This window comes from Centropristis striata, chromosome 1 (genome assembly GCF_030273125.1).
Source record: "Centropristis striata isolate RG_2023a ecotype Rhode Island chromosome 1, C.striata_1.0, whole genome shotgun sequence".
Taxonomy (NCBI): Eukaryota; Metazoa; Chordata; class Actinopteri; order Perciformes; family Serranidae; genus Centropristis; species Centropristis striata.
In genome coordinates this window covers 7,931,265-7,950,472 of record NC_081517.1, presented here as the reverse complement: position 1 = coordinate 7,950,472, position 19,208 = coordinate 7,931,265, and the positions used below count along the sequence as shown (strand labels likewise).

At 36.0% G+C, this 19,208-nt stretch overlaps 2 protein-coding genes across 2 annotated transcripts in view; one reads left to right on the top strand and one right to left on the bottom strand.

Annotated features, from left to right (window-relative positions):
• The window catches only part of vwa11 (von Willebrand factor A domain containing 11), a 48,457-nt gene that overhangs the window by 9,404 nt on the left and 19,845 nt on the right, over positions 1–19,208 (top strand). The gene's annotated exons all lie outside the window — the stretch shown is intronic.
• LOC131968208 (prostaglandin D2 receptor 2) lies at positions 1,144–2,629 on the bottom strand. Its single transcript, XM_059328984.1, has one exon. It carries the CDS (start codon positions 2,545–2,547, stop codon positions 1,144–1,146), a length of 1,404 nt encoding a protein of 467 aa, XP_059184967.1. The 5' UTR covers positions 2,548–2,629.

Here is a 19,208-nt window from a genome sequence, read left to right as displayed (position 1 = left end):
TTAATTTATGTACAAAAATCAATTTAATATAAAAGTGAACGAGACAAACAAAACATTTTTTTTTTATCAGTGTGGCTGAGTGAAGCCATTCAGTGCTGTGCAATATATTTCTGAATGTTAAAGATGCAATGGTCACATTAGCAGGTCACATTAGCAGATCGCATTAGCAGGTCACATTAGCCGATCGCATTAGTCAGTCACATTAGCCTTTGCATTAGTCGGTCACATTAGTCAGTCGCATTAGCCGATCGCATTAGCCAGTCAGTAGTGACGACACAAAGTGTCAAACTGAGGTCAGCCAGAAAGGGCGCCATATTAACCCACTGAAACGCCGCATATCACCACCCAGTGTTGAGGAGGAGGACACGTTCCCATCGGTTATTAGATTTTCTCAGTTGCATGTAAACTGGGAGACGCCAAAATCGATTTTCAAGCAGCTTGTTTAAACTCTGCATGTTAACGCACTGACTTTGAAGGAGTTACAGTGTTGACTTGTAAAATGGATTGTGCCCCGAGGGGTGTTACTGAGTAACTGTCGCATCCAGACTGTCCTTAGAGGGGACAAAGAGGCAGATGCAGTGACACTGTTAGCTGTACAGCTAATTAGGTTTAGTTTACATCTAAAACTACAATGAAGACCTAACATGCTGACATTTTTTAAGACGTTGCAAGGTTTGTGTGTCTTCATATACAAAAATCTGTGGGGTGGTTTTTTTTAGCCAGATATTACAATTTAACCTACGTGGCGGGTGGACTGAGTGACAGATCAGTGTTGTCGTCCTTAGTATCTGGTGCTAGCATGGCTGAAAATACTGTATCAAACTACTCCTGTTCTGTATGCTTCTTGTGGTGGTCGCAGCTTTAATGTGGTAGACCAGAGTGCATCCACTGACTCAGGCCTGCCTGTAGATTACCACATAACGGACATGATTCTACTGAATCAAACACTGAGCTAAAAAGGATGCATTTGGAAATATTCACCTCTACTTCCTCTTCTGTTCTTCCTGTCATCTTTTTCACTTTAAATTCACTTTGAGTGTCTTTGTGACTTTAAAGAGAAAAGGCAAAAGAGCCGACAGAGATTACGACATATCTGACATGATTCCACTTAATCAAACATTGAGCCAAAAAGCCGCCAGTGTCTCAGCTATCTTCCACCTCATCTTTGGCTTCTTGTCTTGTTAGCTCCATGTGAGTGTCTTTGGGGCCTTCGGAGGGTGAAGGCAAGGGGAAGGACGGTTGGCTGTGAGGAGACAGATGAGGTGAATGTGAACTCTTTGGCGACGTTGGCGTCCCAAGGCTCACATCTTTGCTGCTCTTCCGCCTTATATGAGCTCTTAAACTTTTCCCTGGGGCCATCAGTAAGCCGCCTCCTTCCTCTACCAGGCCTTCAAACACAGCTCCCAAACTCTGTCGTATCCTCACACAAAAGTTGGGACAGCTGAAGGCGTACAGAATGGGGTTCAACACAGGATTCAGGAAGGCGAGCGTCGTGGCCAGGGGCAGTCCCACCTCCACATACTTGAGATTTTTGGGCCAGTACTGGGCTGTCACTTCGATCAAACAGAAGACGTGATAGGGAGCCCAGCACAGCACGAATGCAGCAATCACAAATGTCACCATCCTGGTAAAGCTTTTGGATAGCTGGCTGTTATTGGTCTGATTAGTGGGGGACAATTTAGTAGGCGTCAGGGATAACAATGGGCCAGAGACTGGAGGCTTGAGAAAGATGTTAGTCGTTTTTGTGGTTGTAGGGGTAGTTTCTGGTACTCCATCTTTGTTTGACATAATCAATGCATCTGTGAACCTGCCGGTACTCTGCTTCCTCCTCCTGCTCCTGTTCCTCAGGGTTAGAACAATCTGGATGTAGTTCCCTGCAATAACCACCAGGGGGAACAAGAAGGCCAGCAATAACTTGGAGATGGCTGTTGCAGCTTGCCTTATTTTGCAATTTCTCTCCAGAGTGTCTTGAGAGGAATACAAGGCAAAGTTATGATAGCAGAGTTTCCTCCCGTCCAGTTTTTCCGTCACTGAGCGGAACATCAAGTAAGGTAATGTATTAATTGCCGCCCAAAGCCAACCCAGCACACACACCTTCCATGCTCCGGCCACTGTACGGTGATTCTGGCTCCACACCGGTTTGGCCGCCAGAAGGCAGCGGTCCACTGAAATGGCAGCCAGCAGGAAGGCAGACACAAACATGTTCAAGTAGAAACTGGAAGCCTGTGTTTTGCACAATATGCTGCCGAGCTCCCAGTTGTGTGAGGAGGAGAGGTAATGGGTGAAAAGAGGCAACGTCAGGGTTGCCAGGAAGTCGGACATGGCCAGGTTGAGCACCCAGACAGAGGCGACGGTGCGGCGCTGCAGGCGGAAGCCGACTACCCAGAGGATGAGGGCGTTCTCCAGAATCCCCAGGCAGGAGACCAGTCCATGGATGCAAACCACCACCAAGTTGGCCTGAGTGTTGTTGTTGAGGCGGTGCTCCATCATATTATGTAGCAGGGGACAGACCAGCGGCCCCCCTGACACATCGGAGGTGTTTGACATCGGTGCTCTGAAACACAAGAGACAGAAGAAGTAAGCTAATGTAGGCTTGATTAAAATCAAATGTCCAGCTCCACTGGCGACCTGTTGCGGACCGCATTAAATTCAAATCTCTAATGCTGGTTTTGTGGCAATTTCGTGGATTGCACTAAGTTAATGGGTGAGCTGGCCAAACACAAAGCACTCAATACTCTGTTCAGCAAGTTTTAGCAAGTTTTATAAGCACATTCGATTCCATACACCGCACAATCCCGAATGGCTCTTTCACAGTACAACAAAGCCCTGTATACCGCTCAACTTATATCTGTTGTATTTCCCAGCAATGATTCTTCAGCAAGTCTCAATGTGGCCCTATCTTCCTGCCCTATACATCACATCAGGACAGAGCCCACTGGCCCACACGTTCCCCTCAGTCATGGTGTTATCAGAGTTAAGTTCACAGAGTCAGTTCCCACAATGCCTTGTGTCTTGAATATCAAGCAGGTCGCCGCCTACTTCATGCCCCACCATGCAGGAATCACCAAATTTCCTTCACACTTACCTATAAAGTTGTCTCCGGTACTGCGTCCACCTACGTGAACACCCTGATTCAGACATATGCTACCTCACGACCACTGAGCTCTTCCAATGAACAGCGCCTGGCTGTGCCACCTGTTTGCCCGAGGCAATCCAAACTCTTTTTTTCACATTTCTTGTTCCCCGCTTGTGGAACCACTACCAGTTCCTACCAGAGCAGGGGCGTCCCTCTCTACTTTTAAAAAACTCTTGAAGACCTTCAGAGAGGACCTGCTCTCCTAGCACCACATGACAATTCTCCTCCTTAACCCATTTAAGGCGAAAGCATTATCGCATTTCTACCATTAAAACCGGGGGCGATGTTGCGTTATTCTACCATTAAAGCCGGGAAAGTGGATACGTCAATTTGTAGTATTTGTAGTTTTTTCCACCTATTTTCGGTCTCTTGGCCAATGAAATGCATCAGAATACATGTGGGAGTGTCGCAATGCAACACATTGATTTAAAAAAAATACTTTTTTAAGGTTTGGACAAATAAACTCAACTTCTAATGAAAGCCACAGGTATGAAAAATCTATTATTTAGTAGGAATCATTGACACTTCTGTTGAATTTCCAGAAAAACTTCAGGTTTTAGGGGGTTATTTTGAAATCACCCAGAGGTTTTACAGGCATTTTTTTTTACAGGCGTTTTAGGCCTAAATGGGTTAAAGAATCCTCACTAGCACTTATTGCTGCACTAACAGCTCTTATTGCACTATACCTTAATTGTTCCCCTTTTTTCCTGTAAATCCCTTTGGATTAAAGTATCTGCTAAATGACATAATGTAAATGTAATGTGAAATCAGAGTCATGGTTAGGAGGTACACATGCTTGTTCTTGTTTGACAGCTATTCATCATTTCATCACGCTCCTACAGGAACACCTACCTGGAGGGCAAAACAAAGCTGATTCCACAATCAGCCAATGACAGCTCAGCTTTAACCACACTGTTAGCCAAAATGTCAGATTGTTGTTGTCCAATTGGGTGGACCAAAAGACAGAATCTCCTCGTCTCAGATCAAACACCAAGAGTAGATTAAAAACAGATCTCAGAGCGGGAGGGGGCGAACACAAACGTCACTATTTTTAACTGCTAAATTGAGAAAAACTACCACATTGTTTATAAAACTTAACATTCATTATCAATAATTATGGTATCATATTGGGTGGGTTGTTTTGTGTTAAATTTGCATGGTTTTTTTTGTAATTTAGTGTCTTTTTTTGTAATTTTGCGTCTTTTTTGTGTCATTTTGTCTTTTTTCTAATACTTTTGTGTCTATTTGATTATTCTGTGTCTTTTTTGAATCATTTTGTGTCTTTTTTAATAACTCTGCGTCTTTTATTGGTCATTTTGTTTCTTCTTTAAGTAATTTAGTTTTTTCTGTTATTTTGTGTCTTTTTTTTAATAATTGTGTGTCTTTTTTTGTAATTCTGTGTATTTTTTTGTCATTTTGTGTCTTTTTGGTAATTTAGTGTCTTTTTTAAGTAATTTAGTGTTTTTTTCAGTCATTTTGTGTCTTTGAGTTCCCAGTTTTAGCTGACGGTCTTTTGACCTCCAGGGCTCGGTGCCAGTTTCGTGGTCTATATCCTCTGCAGTGGCTGATGTTTGTGCATGTTCATGGTTGTCTACAGTGAAAAAAATGTATGAGAACAGTGATGATGATGATGAGGATGATGATGATATCACCAACAGACGTGCTTTTGCCTGTAGACAGCTCATAAGCCAGCAATCCATTTCCTCATATGCAATGACGAAATAAAAACAAGCACCATGCTACTTCTCCTCTCGGTTGTTAATCTTTATTGATCAATTACAAATCTACTTTACTGTCAGGGCAACTAAATAAAACCTCAAATGCAATTAAGTTGATAATTGCAAGAATTAAATCAACAACATGACGAATGATGACTCTGCTTCAACAAAAATAAAAATATTAAAAAATAATAATAAAAAATATCTCGAAACTGGAAAAACCAATGATATGTTGAAATAAATCCAAATATACTTATTTTGAGCAAATGTTGCTTGAAAAGCCCAACTGTAGTAAGATTAAAGTAAACCAGACTTGAAATGCGGTAGAAAATGTTTAAAACTCTCAATTGGAGCCAAAATTTTAGGTAAAAACTCACCATATTCAACAGTTGAATAGATTGAAAAGCATGAAAAAGCTCAAAATGTCAATCCTGAAAAGAAGTCTTTAACTCTTTGGAGTTTGGGGCTATTTTGTTGGTTTTTGCAACTTAAATAATGATCACCATGCCATGCTGGTATCATCTTTTTCAGCACAACCTCACAAACCTTTTTTTTTTTTTTTTTTTACAAAAAACAAGCGCAAAACACAAAAAAATAACAAAAACACACAAAAACACACCAAAGAATAAAAAAAAAAAAATACATGAAAAACAAAAAATAACAAAAAACACAAAAAACAAACAAAAAAAACCCCACATAAAAACGAAAAAGAGTTGATGCATTAAATTGGACATGGAAACTTCTGGAAAAGCCAAAACTTTAGAGAAAAGCTGACAGCAGGGAAACATGCTGCTGAAGTTTTTACCTCATGAAGAAGTCCTGCTCCAGAGGGTTAAACAGTAAGATAATTAAATAAGCACATGAAGCTATGGTCAGTAGGTAAATTATACTCAAAACAAGATAATTAAGATACTATTGCTAGAAATAAGAACAAATAACTTGGCAAGCTTCATGTTTTTACAGTGTACTGTACACTAGTTTCTTTGGGTTACAGTTTGGAATTTAATATCAAGAAAGTAAGAAAGAAAGAAAGAAAGAAAGAAAGATAGATTGCGAGATCTTTTCATGCATCATATATTTCTGTCCTTCAAGGCCTTCAGACTGCATAATGACACACTTATATAATGAATTTCAAGGGAAATCTGCTTCACATACCAGTTAGTAGGTGTGTGTCTCACATAATACACTAAAACACAATATATATACAGAGGTTTTTGATTCCATTTCCTCATTCTCTAGAAACCCCAAACCCCTTACAAAACATTGTCTCTTTGATAAGAACAACATGTCAAATCCTGTTGCTGTTGTCTAGCCACATACCAGCTCTTGGGCAACAACTCTTGCTGCGTGAAGCAATAGAGACCGCAAAACCTATGTCTTTTCACTTTATTCTATCCCAGTACCAGGATATATGTAATTTAAAGTGACAGTAAAAAAAGTTAATTTTTTTACATTTTGGTCGTCCGTCTTGCTCTGCATGCGTTCAGTTTTACTAAAAGACACTCTAAGGAGTTGGCTGTTCATTTTTCATTCCCCAGTAAGTACATTTTCTTCTAAGCATGTTTTAAGCTGTCATAGTTAAGTGAATTACAGGAGCAATAAGTGTTAGCATTAGCTGCTAACTTCATGTTTTCTTTGTGTGTTCTCAATCTAAATGCCAAACCTGTGTGGCTATGTCCACTTCTTTTAAACAGTAGGTGGTACAGTAGTGTTAAAAAAAAAAAAAACGTAAAAAAAAAAACTAGGGCACACCCAGACACCCTTCTTCAACATGTATACTGGCACATCCTCAATACTAATCCACAGGTCTGATACTTACAGCTGACCACTATCAGCAGCACAAATGCATCCCAACAAGGAGTCAAATTATGAGATGTGAAAACATGAAAAACCAGCAAACAACACATATACATTCATGGAAAAAAAAATATTAGACCACCCTTTTTCTTCAATTTATTGTTCATAATAATGCCTGTTTGGACAAATATAATGATAACAACAAAAAGAACTGATAAGAGTTTAATTTAAGAGCTCATATCTAGACATTTTCCATGGTTTTCTTGATCATGACCAAAATCATTATCGCATGCTAAAATTTAACGATCAAATCTTCCTAACATTAGCTGGCGATCAATAGCGTGCTAGCGTTAGCAGGTTAGCAAGACCAAGATCAACTCAGTGCCGTCGAGAGAGACCAACTAAAACGTTGAATCATTCATTTATTTGATTTGTTTAACTGCAATGTGATTGATACGGGCTAGCAGGCTAACGCTATATATCACGTTATGACATGAAATAATCATTATCTTGAAATAATGTGATAATACATTATTTACCAAAAAAGACACAAAATGACAGAAAAAAAACTAAATTACTTAAAAAAGACACAAAATGATCAAAAAAAGACACATAATTACCAAAAAAGACACAAATTATTTTTTAAAAGACACAAAATGACCCAAAAATACACAAAATAACGAAAAAAGACACAAAATGACACAAAAAAGACACAAAATAATAGAAAAAACTAAATTACTTAAAGAAGAAACAAAATGACCAATAAAGGACACAGAGTTATTAAAAAAGACACAAAAATATTTTAAAAAGACACAGAATAACCAAAAAGACACAAAACTATAAAAAAAAAGACAAAATGACACAAAAAAGACACAAAATTAAAAAAAAGAGACTAAATTACAAAAAAAAAAGACCAAATTTACAACAACCCACCCAATATGATACCATAATTATTGATAATGAATGTTAAGTTTTATAAACAATGTGGTAGTTTTTCTCAATTTAGCAGTTAAAAATAGTGGTGTTTGTGTTCGCCCCCTCCCGCTCTGAGATCTGTTATTAATCTACTCTTGGTGTTTGATCTGAGTCGAGGAGATTCTGTCTTTTGGTCCACCCAATTGGACAACAACAATCTCACATTTTGGCTAACAGTGTGGTTAAAGCTGAGCTGTCATTGGCTGATTGTGGAATCAGCTTTGTTTTGCCCTCGGGGTAGATGTTCCTGTAGGAGCGTGACGAAATAATGAATAGCTTTTTTAAAAAAAAGAGACAAAATTACCAAAAAAAGTAATTAAAGGGACCTTCCACACACAACATGACCCATGCTTTTAAGTGTCCTCTGGAAACACTTCTGTTTTGTTGTGGTCTTTTCAGCGTTTTCTAAATACTGCGCTTGTGTTGTCAGACTGATGAAGATGTTTTCTCAATTTCCTTGTGTTTTGTTTCAGCGATGTGAGCTCTCAGGGCCACCGTACATTTAAGTCCTTTTTACACGTTTTCATCTATTATTTTGTGCCTTGTAAACTATATTTTCACACAAATCTCTGATCTTACAAACTCCAGTCTCGAATTCCACCTTCATCCCTCTCGCTGTGAGGCTAAAGTGTTAAACATGACACCACCATGTTGCCACACCACTTTGGAGTTACACCCCAGAAATAGCTGACATGTGGAACATCTCAATACTTATACTACTAGAACAAAACTGTTCAATTTAAATGGCTGAAGTTGTTTCCAGCCGCGGTCACTAACTTAGTCACCTCCCCTCATCCTGACTGTCTATGAGCTTTCAGCACCGTGCCTGCACATGAACACAGACATGAGTAAATGTGTCTATTACACAACGCCACCATGACTTCTCTCCACCTGAACTCTAAACATCACATGTCTGACCACAAACAGACATGTTTCAAAAGGTCAGATCAGGATGATGGATGATGATGGAAGTCGACAAAATGAAACACATCTTATTCACTCTATGGAGTCTTATAGGGCTATTTTGTCCATTTTGTATCCTTTTCATGTCTTTTCGTGTCTTTGTAAGTAATTTTGTGTCTTTTTGTGTCTTTTTTGGTAATTTTGTGTTTTTTGTGTCTTTTTGTGCCTTTTTTCGGTCATTTTGTGTCTTTTTTTTGTCATTTTGTGTCTTCTGTGGGTTTTTTGGTCATTCTGTCTTTTCATTTTGTGTCTTTTTTGGTCATTTTGTGTCTTTTTGTGCCTTTTTTTTGGTCTGCTTTGTTTTTACGTCCAGATGTGATGACGAAGTCATGCTTTGGTGCTTTCGGAGACTCCAGAGGGTTAAAATAATAATATAAGTCTTCAAATAAAGTAGCTCTATATACTACAAGTGTTGCTGGTGTTGTAACCTCTTTGCACTTTGGAACAGTCATGGAAAAGTATTCAGATAAATTACTTAAGTAACAGTACTACTACCACACTGTGTATTTACTCCATTCCAGTAAAAATCCTGCATTCAAAACTTACTGAAGTAAAAGTGAAACAGTTTCAAAAGTATCAAAAGTAAAAGTAGTCAATATGCAGAATTTATACATCCCAAATATATCATTGTATTATTATTGATGCATTTATGTTTGCAGCATTTACTTTAGTCAAGTTAGGGCTCATTTAACTACTTGTAATTGTAATAATTACTTCCTAGGCAGCGCACACATGCACAAAATGAAGCTAATCTTTTTATTTTTATTTTTAATTGCTGTCAACATGCTTTCCACTAGGACACGAAGCAACCAGCCAGTGTGGAAAAAAACTGTCTAGAATATTTAACACAAAATAACTTTATATTATGAATAGTGTAGATATACACAAGGCACAAGGCCAAATTGCTTGTGAAATTCCTGCCTGTCTAATCACTTTAAATTGATCAGGTTTTTTATGTTAAATGTTGACCTGAAAAATGACTAAAGTTGAGTAAAAACCACAATATTTGCCTCTAAAATATAATGGATTAAAAGTATGAAGTTACATTAATGGAAATACTTAAGTAAAGTACAAGTACGTCAAAATTGTACTTAAGTACAGTACTTGAGTAAATGTACTTAGATACATTCCACCACTGCTTTGGAAGAAGTTGAAGTTTTTCCTAACCCTTTGAAGCTGGAGGCAGTATCAAAATGACCAACAAAAGACACAAAATTATTTAAAAAAAGACACATAATGACCAAAAAAGACACACAATTACCAAAAAAAGACACAAAATGACTTAAAAAAGAAACAAAATGACCCAAAAAGACACAAAAAAACAGAAAAAAGACACAAAATTACTAAAAAAAAAAAAAGACACAAAATGACCAAAAAAGACACAAAATTATTAAAAAAGACACACATTTATAAAAAAAAAGACACAAAATTACCAAAAAAAGTAATTAAAGGGACCTTCCACACACAACACGGTAAAGGTGGGGGCCACAAAATATCGTCACAACGGCCACAATTGGCCCGCGGACCGCGAGTTTGAGACCCATGATTTAAAGGGACAGTGCACCCAACATCTATTGTTTGTTGTGAGTTACAGACTGTTAGAGACGTACAGGTGCTTCTTAAAAACAGTAAATACACAGTACAGATGGATAACATGTCAAAATGAGCCACTCAGCAACTCAGCACCAAACTTTTGAACCGTGCAGTAAACTGACAAGCCCCGTGTGTTTGATTTATGCTTCCTCCTTGTCATCACGTTCCCACGAACACAGAGTGCTGCAGGCTGTCAACAGGCATATTTCAAACGTTTATTAGCTGCTCTGTTGTTTGGCTGCTGTTGACATTTGATTAAGAGCTGCCATTGTATTAGGCACACCTAGTTAATGTTTACTGAACCATTATTGGCATGAATTAGGTGGACATAATGATAGAAAAACATTTCTGTATGGCACACTAAAACACTGCCTCCACAACCATGATAACGCTGAATCAACACCTCTCATTAAACTGTTTCAACAGAAAACGAATGAGGATTATTTTCATTAAAGCAGAATTTATTACAGGGCTCTTTTATTAGACGGCAGACATGCTCAGGCACATGTAGCTGGTAATAAACTGGCATCAGAGTGTATAAACAACATTATTTTATTATATAGTACTGGTTCTAATAGTAATGTTGTTGTCTTCTTTCAGCTTTTATATATTTTCATTTCAGTGAATAAACATTTTTAAATTGATTTTGTTATAAGTGCATTTAAAAGTGTTCAACAACTCTATTCAAAGATTTTTGTATTTTAGACTTAATATTATGAAATAATGTTGACTTAATCACTATCTAGATAATAATTTCCATATCATATAAACTTATGATTGCTATTATTTCTATTTTTAAATTAGTATAATTAGTATTATATATATATATATCTAGGGCTGCAACTAACAATTATTTTCATTATTGATTAATGTGTCGATTGTTTAAACGATTAATCGATTAGTTGTTTGGTCAATAAAATGTTGAAAAATATCAATCAGTGTTTCCCAAACCACAAGATGATGTCCTCAAATCTCTTGTTTTGTCCACAAACCAAAGAGATATTCAGTTTATTGTCATAAAGGAACAAAGAAACCAGAAATATTCACATTGAAGAAGCTGAAATCAGAGAATTTGGACTTATTGTCTTAAAAAAAACTGCTCAAATCAATTATTGGATTATCAAAATAGTTGAAGATTAATTTAATAATCGATTATTATTCCATTAATCGAATAACTGTTGCAGCTCTAAAATTAATTCTAAAATACACAAATTTGTGCTGAAAGAAGACAACAACATTATAGTTACTGCATTTAATAATTAATTTAATAATTGATTATTGTTCGATTTATCGAATAATTGTTGCAGCTCTAGGGCAAGGGCAATTACTGTTTGGTTTTGAGTTGGATTTTGCTGTTTTTTATGTAATGTTATTTGAAATAAAGCAAAATTGAAATCTAAAACAAGATGTCACAAGATAAAACAGACATCAAGGAGTTCATTTTTAGTTATAACTCAATTTACACCAAAAATGTAGCTACTGCAGTTAGACTTTGGGGCAGAGTAGCAGTCTGTAAATCCCCAATGAGCTTTTATATATATATATATATATATATATATATATATATATATATATATATATCTACAGATTACTGCTGTACTGGCAAAGTGTGACATGTGGTGATAAGAGGCACTATCTTGTCCCAGAATCTTTTCTTTCTATGTTTGAAAAAAAAAAAACATTACCTGAAGCCATTTCAGGAAATAAAACACCAACTCTCTCAGAAGAAAAGTCAATAAGCACACAACATATCAATAAGTACAATATCCCCATGTTTAAAGAATGACACGATATGACATTGCGGATGAAATGAAATATTAAAAACATACCTAGTGAGGGAGTGTAAGGTGAAGATCTCATTCACAGAGGAGAGTCGAATGGTTTCTCTCCAGATTCCTGTTCTGTCCTGTTCTTTGTCTTTCTGTCGCTGACACTCATCTCTCCAGTTCTGTCACTTTCTGCTGCTCTCCTACTATGGAGACACCCACTGAATCACGCGCACACACACACACACACACACACACAAACACACACATTCTTGTACTTCTATCTTTGTGAGGACCTTCATTGGAACAGTGAATTCCCTTGCAAGGTTATAATAGTTTTGGATTTTTCATTAGTTTTACTTTTAATTTTGTTGTGAATTTTTGTTTTTAAATTCAGTTAGTTTTAATGAGTTTTTAGAGTGAGTTTGCTAGTTTTAGTTCATTTTTTATTCGTTTTAGGACATTTTCACTATAATTTCAGTTAGTTTTAATTTAGTTTTTATTAGTTTTAGTGTTAGTTTTTGTTTTTTTGTAATGGGGTATTTGTTGGGTGGGAGATTAAAAGACTTCACGGTAAAATTTCTTTATTTTCTTTGTCTTATCCATCTTCATTATGTATGAAAAAAGTTGAAAAAGACGAAAACGAAGGACATTTTCACTATAATTTTAGTTTGTTTATTTGTTATTATTGTTTGTTATTATTTTGTAACCACAAAATACAGTTTAAGTTAATTATCTTTATCTTAAAACTCTCGTTTTTATTTTTATTTCAGTTAACGAAAAAAAAATGTCCATTCTAGTTTCCGTTATTTTGTTTTGTTTTCGTTAACTATGATAACCTTGCTCCCGAGCCCCTTACCCTAAGGTAACCATGGTAACCCTAACATTAACCTAATTGTAACCTTTAACCCTTAAAACAAAGTCTGAAATCGCAAAAAAAGCCTTTAAAGAAGTGAGGACCGGCCGAAATGTCCTCACTTTGCAAAAATATCCTCACCCTGTTGGTTAAAAACGTGTCCCGGTCCTTACTATGTAGGAAGTACAAGAACACACACACACACACACACGTACACACTCTTGCTCCACCTTAAAAGATATCTGACGTGTGAACGTGTGTGTAAAATTTGAACATAATCAAAATTCCGACAGGTATCTGGTAAAAGAGAAGCAGTGTGACATGAACAGAGACCAGAGGTGATTCTGATCTCTGTGATTTCACTGTCTGTTCTTCATGACTGATCACCAGGCTCAGACTGGACTTGTGGGAACTCGTCTCCCTGACGCTACAGACACTGAGCTGTAGTTTCCGTGATGGTACATTGCATCAGTAAAAACCAGCAGACTGAAACATCTTCAGTCTGACATGTTAACACAACACTTGCTCCTTAACAACAGAAACAACATTTAAATGTGACTTATTCAGCAGCTCCTGACAACTGTGTTTTACTAACATCTATGTCGCCATCTGGTGGTGAATATGACTCACAGCACCTTTCACTGTGTGGGTATTCCTGTGTGAAGTGCTTCTACAGACCAAGGTTATTATAGTTAACGAAAACTAACGAAATAACGAAAACTAGAACTGAAAAAAAAACATTTTTGTTAACTGAAATAAAAATAAAAATGAAAACGAGAGTTTTTAAAAAACGATAACTAACTGAAACTGTATTTTGTGGTTACAAACTAACTAAAACTAACTAAAATTATAGTGAAAATGTCCTTCGTTTTCGTCTTTGTCAACTTTTTTCATACGTAATCCAGAAAACCATGTTAAATGTCCAGATATCAGTTCTTAAATTAAAATCTTACCAGCTATTTTTGTTGTTATCATTATATTTGTCCAAACAAATGTACCTTTAGTTGTACCAGGTATTAAAATGAACACGAAATTGAAGAAAACCAGGGTCTAATAATTTTTTCCATGACTGTATTTATGTATAATGTTAGGCAGTTACCTCTAGTGGCCAGAATAAATCAGGACTTTGACTTTCTTTTCTGCTAGCTAGTCTGTTTACAGTCTGGATAATAGGCTGGTGGGTGGCCCCTACCCCCACCCAACCCAACTGTATTGTGACAATGAGGGATTGCTCAGACCCTGAGGCCCCCAGGGGATCGGCCCCTGTGGTCTGGTTAGTGTTTGGAGATGCTAGAATGGAGTGGAGGGACATTTCCATCACTGGACTTGTTCAAGTAGCTTTTCTAGCTTTGTTAGCTAAGCAAATAATACTTTTTCTGTCCACACTGACTGTTTAGCTACAGTCAATCAAAGCCTTCTCAAACCTGATTGGTCAATGCTACTCAGACTACAAGCAAAAATCAAATCAAATCAAATCAACTTTATTTATAGAGCCCTTTAAGACAGTGTTAGCTGATACAAAGTGCTGTACATGGCAGGACAGACCAACAATAAAAACAGAGAACAAGCAAAAACAACTAAAACAAAGCAAGTCTCATGCTGGGTAAAAACCAGTAAATAAAAGTGGGTTTTAAAATGAATCTCAATTTTAAAATGAATCTTAATTTTAAAAAAGCCCCACAAAGAACAGAATAAAAACAAATAAAACAGAGCAAAGGCTCATGTTGAGTTAAAAGCCAGTGAATAAAAATGGGTTTTAACAAACAAACAAACAAAAATCTAGCATGTAGGCCAGCATTAGAGATCTGAATTTGATGCTTTGGGCTGCAACAGGTAGCCAGTGGCAGTGGCGGTTCTACACAGGGGCCTCCAGGGGCCACTGCCCCTGTAAAAAAGCACTCGGCCCCTGCTGTGGCCCCTGTGTCAAATTAATAATAAAATGAACAATTCATAACGATGAACGACGGAACAATTCTTACCTATTTCTTGTTCAAACAATATCTCATTGTACACAAAAGGAACCCAGAATGTGTACATTGTATAATAGTTTAATTGTGCAATAAAAGCTTGTGCATATTTAAAAAGATCATTCTGACTGTACTGCACTTTCAAAATAAAAAAATTGTGCACAAAAATGAGAAATGTCATTGTCGTACAAAAATAAATTGTTATAGTTGGTAAGTCTCATTGTTTTAATCAGTGTATTTGCATCTTCCAAATCTACTTAAGATTACTTGAGATTTTTAAATAAGCTAAAATAAAGATTTTGAATGTTTAAATATCATCTTTGACATTTTTTAATGTGCTCCTCTGATTAAACACTGGCCCCTGTTTGGCCCCCACAGTAAAATTAATCTAGAACCGCCACTGACCAATGGAGCTCAATGAGCAGGCTGGAGGCATCACAGTAGTCAAGTTTTAGGATGATGACAGCTTGTGTCAGGAGTTGAGTGGCATGTTGAGTTAAAAGGTCTGATTTTTCTTTATGTTGTAAAAAGTGTTGATGTTGAAGCCCCTAAGCATACTGTTATACATGTTGACACACTCTAGCAGCATTATTTGTGAGCTCTCTACCAGTGGTGGAAGAAGTCTTCAGATCCTTTACTTCAGTAAAACTACTACTACCACTCTGTGAAATTACAGATTATTATTATTGATGCATTTGCATAAGCAGCGTTTCAATTTTCTCAAGGTAGGGCTAATTTTAAAATGAACAAGAAACTGGAAAAAAAACAAGGGTTATGACCTTAGTTTACTGTCACATGAAGTAACATAAAGAGTAAACCAAAAGCTCTGCAGAAAAATGGCTGCTGGGACACAAGGTTTAACAATGATCACCATTTATTTACATATAAAATTGATGAAGAGAGATAAACTAACAGAAAAAGGAGGCAACTAAACCATCAGGGTCTCTGTGTTGCCAGTACTGACCTGCTTGGTTGACTGTTGCCGTCAACATGTTGCTTTCTCTACTGCAGCTCTTTCCACACTTTGTGTACTTTGGACCTGCAGATCTGGAGGAGAGGGGTTGAGGTTCAGCAGGTTTCTGTATGTGTCAAAGGATTTATTTTTAAAGGCGGGGCAGGGTGGTGACTTCTGAGAATGTTCTGAGGAAATACACCCGAGAATCCTACTTAGCATTTATAGGCTTCCAGTAATATAAATATAATAATAATAATAAAATAAATAAATAAAATAGATAAAATAAAATAAATATAACAAACAAAATAAATAAAATGAATAAATAAAATAAAATAGAATAAAATAAATCTAAATATAACAAACAAAATAAATAAATAAAATAAATAAAATGTAACAAACAAAATAAGTAAATGAAATATATAAAATAAATAAAAAATAAAAATATAATGAATAAAATAATATATAAAATATAATGAATAAAAAATAAATATAATAAAAAAAATTAAATAGATAAAATAAAAAAAATCTAACAAACAAAATAAATAAATGAAATATATAAAATAAATAAAAAATAAAAATATAGTAAATAAAAGAATATATATATATAATATAATGAATAAAAAATAAATATAATAAATATTAAAAAAAAAATTAAATTAAATTAAATTAAATTAAATTAAATTAAATAAATATAGAGGATTCAGTCAATAATTAGGGCCTCGGGGCAATCGCACCGAGCACTACTGTTATACTGTGGATTTCTTCTTCTTCCTCTTCCGGACGCAATTTCGTCCCGCTACTAGTCCTACAACTTGAAGAGTTGCAGGACAAATTATATATCAAAATGTGCGGTTTGATCGGGATCGGTGTGCTATTACTTTTCTCTACAGAATCCATATTCTTCGCGACATAAGTTGCGAAAAACTGCCCAAAATTTTGCATTGAAATGAATGGGACGGCCGAAAAAAATGAGCGAAAAAGAACAATAATTGGAGATTTTTAAACGTCTACTCCTCCAGCATAATTTCACAGAGAGACTCCATTTAAACTTTAAACAGTAGACACAAGTCTTGTGTATCGGTGTATTAATCCACGTTTCGATTGGTCATATAGTTTTTTATCAATCCCTGTTCAATTACCATGATCATTTTTGGAGAAATTCTGAGATTATAATGGGTGTGTATTGCACGAAATGTTCGTGTCACAGTGTGTGACATCATCGCCAGAGTGTAGAGGGAGAGAATAAATTTGAAAACTGCACTCCAGGCCGCAAATTCCACTCTACAGAAATAATTTTTACATAGAAATGTAGGAAAATTTGTCTTCTCACTCACAATCCTCTGGTAAAGCTGTCAGAGTTATAGTTTGGGCGTACGACGCACAGATGTGCCATCAACACGCATCAACAGCCTCATTGGCTCCCATATTAAAAACGCAGGAAGATTTCTGAAAAAACGAAGTTTTTTTAGATCGCTCTAACAAAGCTATTCTTTCATTTGTCTTTAAAAAAAAGCATATGTAGACGTTCAGGAAGAACTCAGGACGCTAAAAGTGAAGTCGGATCAATGATAGGTATTGCCAAAAATGCTTTCTGTTCGAGGACAGAAATTGCAGTCTGTCCACCTCTGCTTTCACTGGAACAGGTGTCAGTTAATTCTGTTGATTGCTTTGATCTTTGATGTGATTACAGTTACAGATACACACACACACACACACACACACACACATGCGCGTAAACGCGCACACTCCTCACACATGCATACACATGCTTCAAAAACACACGCACACACGCGCCGCACACACACACACACACATACACACAGACACACAGGTAACTTTATGTGATTTTAATTACACACACATACACACACACACACACAGGTTACTTTATGCGATTTTCGCTACACACACACACACACACACACACACACACACACACACAAATACACTTACTCACACACACAAAATACACTTACTCACACACACAAACGCACACACACACACACACACACACACACACACATTTTGAGGTTAAAGGGCATAGTTTGAAATCTCTGAAGAATCTCATCATAGTGTAAACACACCGGCAGTAGCCCCCGTGGCCCTTTCAGAATTTCCCCAGAGGAAATTTTCTAGTTTATGAATGCTACTTTAGTCAAAAACATTGCTTTAATTTTCTGTTATTTTTCTTCTTCTTTCTGTGTTAGTCAATGAACATTTCTCAATACTGAAACCTTTACTCAGTAAAGTGATTGATTTTTGCAGCTCAAATGCATCAGGTTGTTAAACATGTTTCAACTGTTTCATCACCATAAAATAATAAAATAATAAAATTTGTTTTTTATCGAGTTAGTGGGAATATGTTGCAGAAAGTGAAAGATAAGTATAAAAATTCGGAAGTCTAAAAATAATATGTGTATATATATATATATACATATATATATGCATTTTATAGTCTGGCAGTAAAGATAATGACAAAACAATTCAGAGAAATGTATGAAATGGAAATCTAATTTAAGCAGAAAAAAGTATTTAAAGCAACTGAAAGTAAGTGTGTTCTGTAAAATATTACGTAAACATTTATATTTACACTTCCCCTCCCCCTGATCTCCCTCTGGAGAGGTTGGAACAAAGTTATTTCTTAACCTGCCCAACCTTTGTTTGAACCTTCAAATGGAATAAAAACATCTATAGTCACGTAGGGTCATTTGAATGATTTACGTGTGCGTCACTGGACTAACAGTCAAATGATTCCTTAAGGTGTGACCATATTTTATGGCTTTAAGATGATGATATCCAGCTCTTTATGAGGAAAACCCTCCCAGTAAAGTCATTTTTCTGATGTATATGATAATGTTTCCACGTACACACACACCCTATTAGATGTTCTAGTCTCCACCTTCCATCATAAACCACTAGAGGCCTATATAATCATCCTCAGGGCTGGTCAGCAGCCTTTATCACTGCTATTAGAGTCTCTGGAGTCACCACAGCTGAGAAACATCAAGGTAGGATCATCAGTTTAGTTTTTACTATTGTTTTAATATAGATTAAATTACTACTGAGAAAAACAATTCAAGTATAGCATGAGCACCAAATTTTATTCACTTTTTTAAAAAAGGAATCAGTACATTTGATCAATTAGATATTCAACTGAATTAATAATCCATGAGTAAGTTTAATCATTGTAAACTACTATTAATATATGTACCTGAGAATATATATTCTCAGGTTTCTATATATATTCTCAGACTTTTAATATATATTCTCAAACATTTAATATATATTCTCAGACTTTTAATATATATTCTCAAACATTTAATATATATTCTCAGACTTTTAATATATATTCTCAAACTTTTAATATATATTCTCAAACTTTTAACATATATCCTCAGGTTTGTATTATAAATTTTGTTTCTTGTTCTAATTCATTCACTCATTGTTCATTTTTTCTTTTGCATTATTTACAACTGTTAGCT

Coding starts and splice junctions, on each gene's coding strand:
- LOC131968208 (XM_059328984.1), bottom strand. CDS start 2,547: ATGTCAAACACCTCCGATGTGTCAGGGGGGCCGCTGGTCTGTCCCCTG.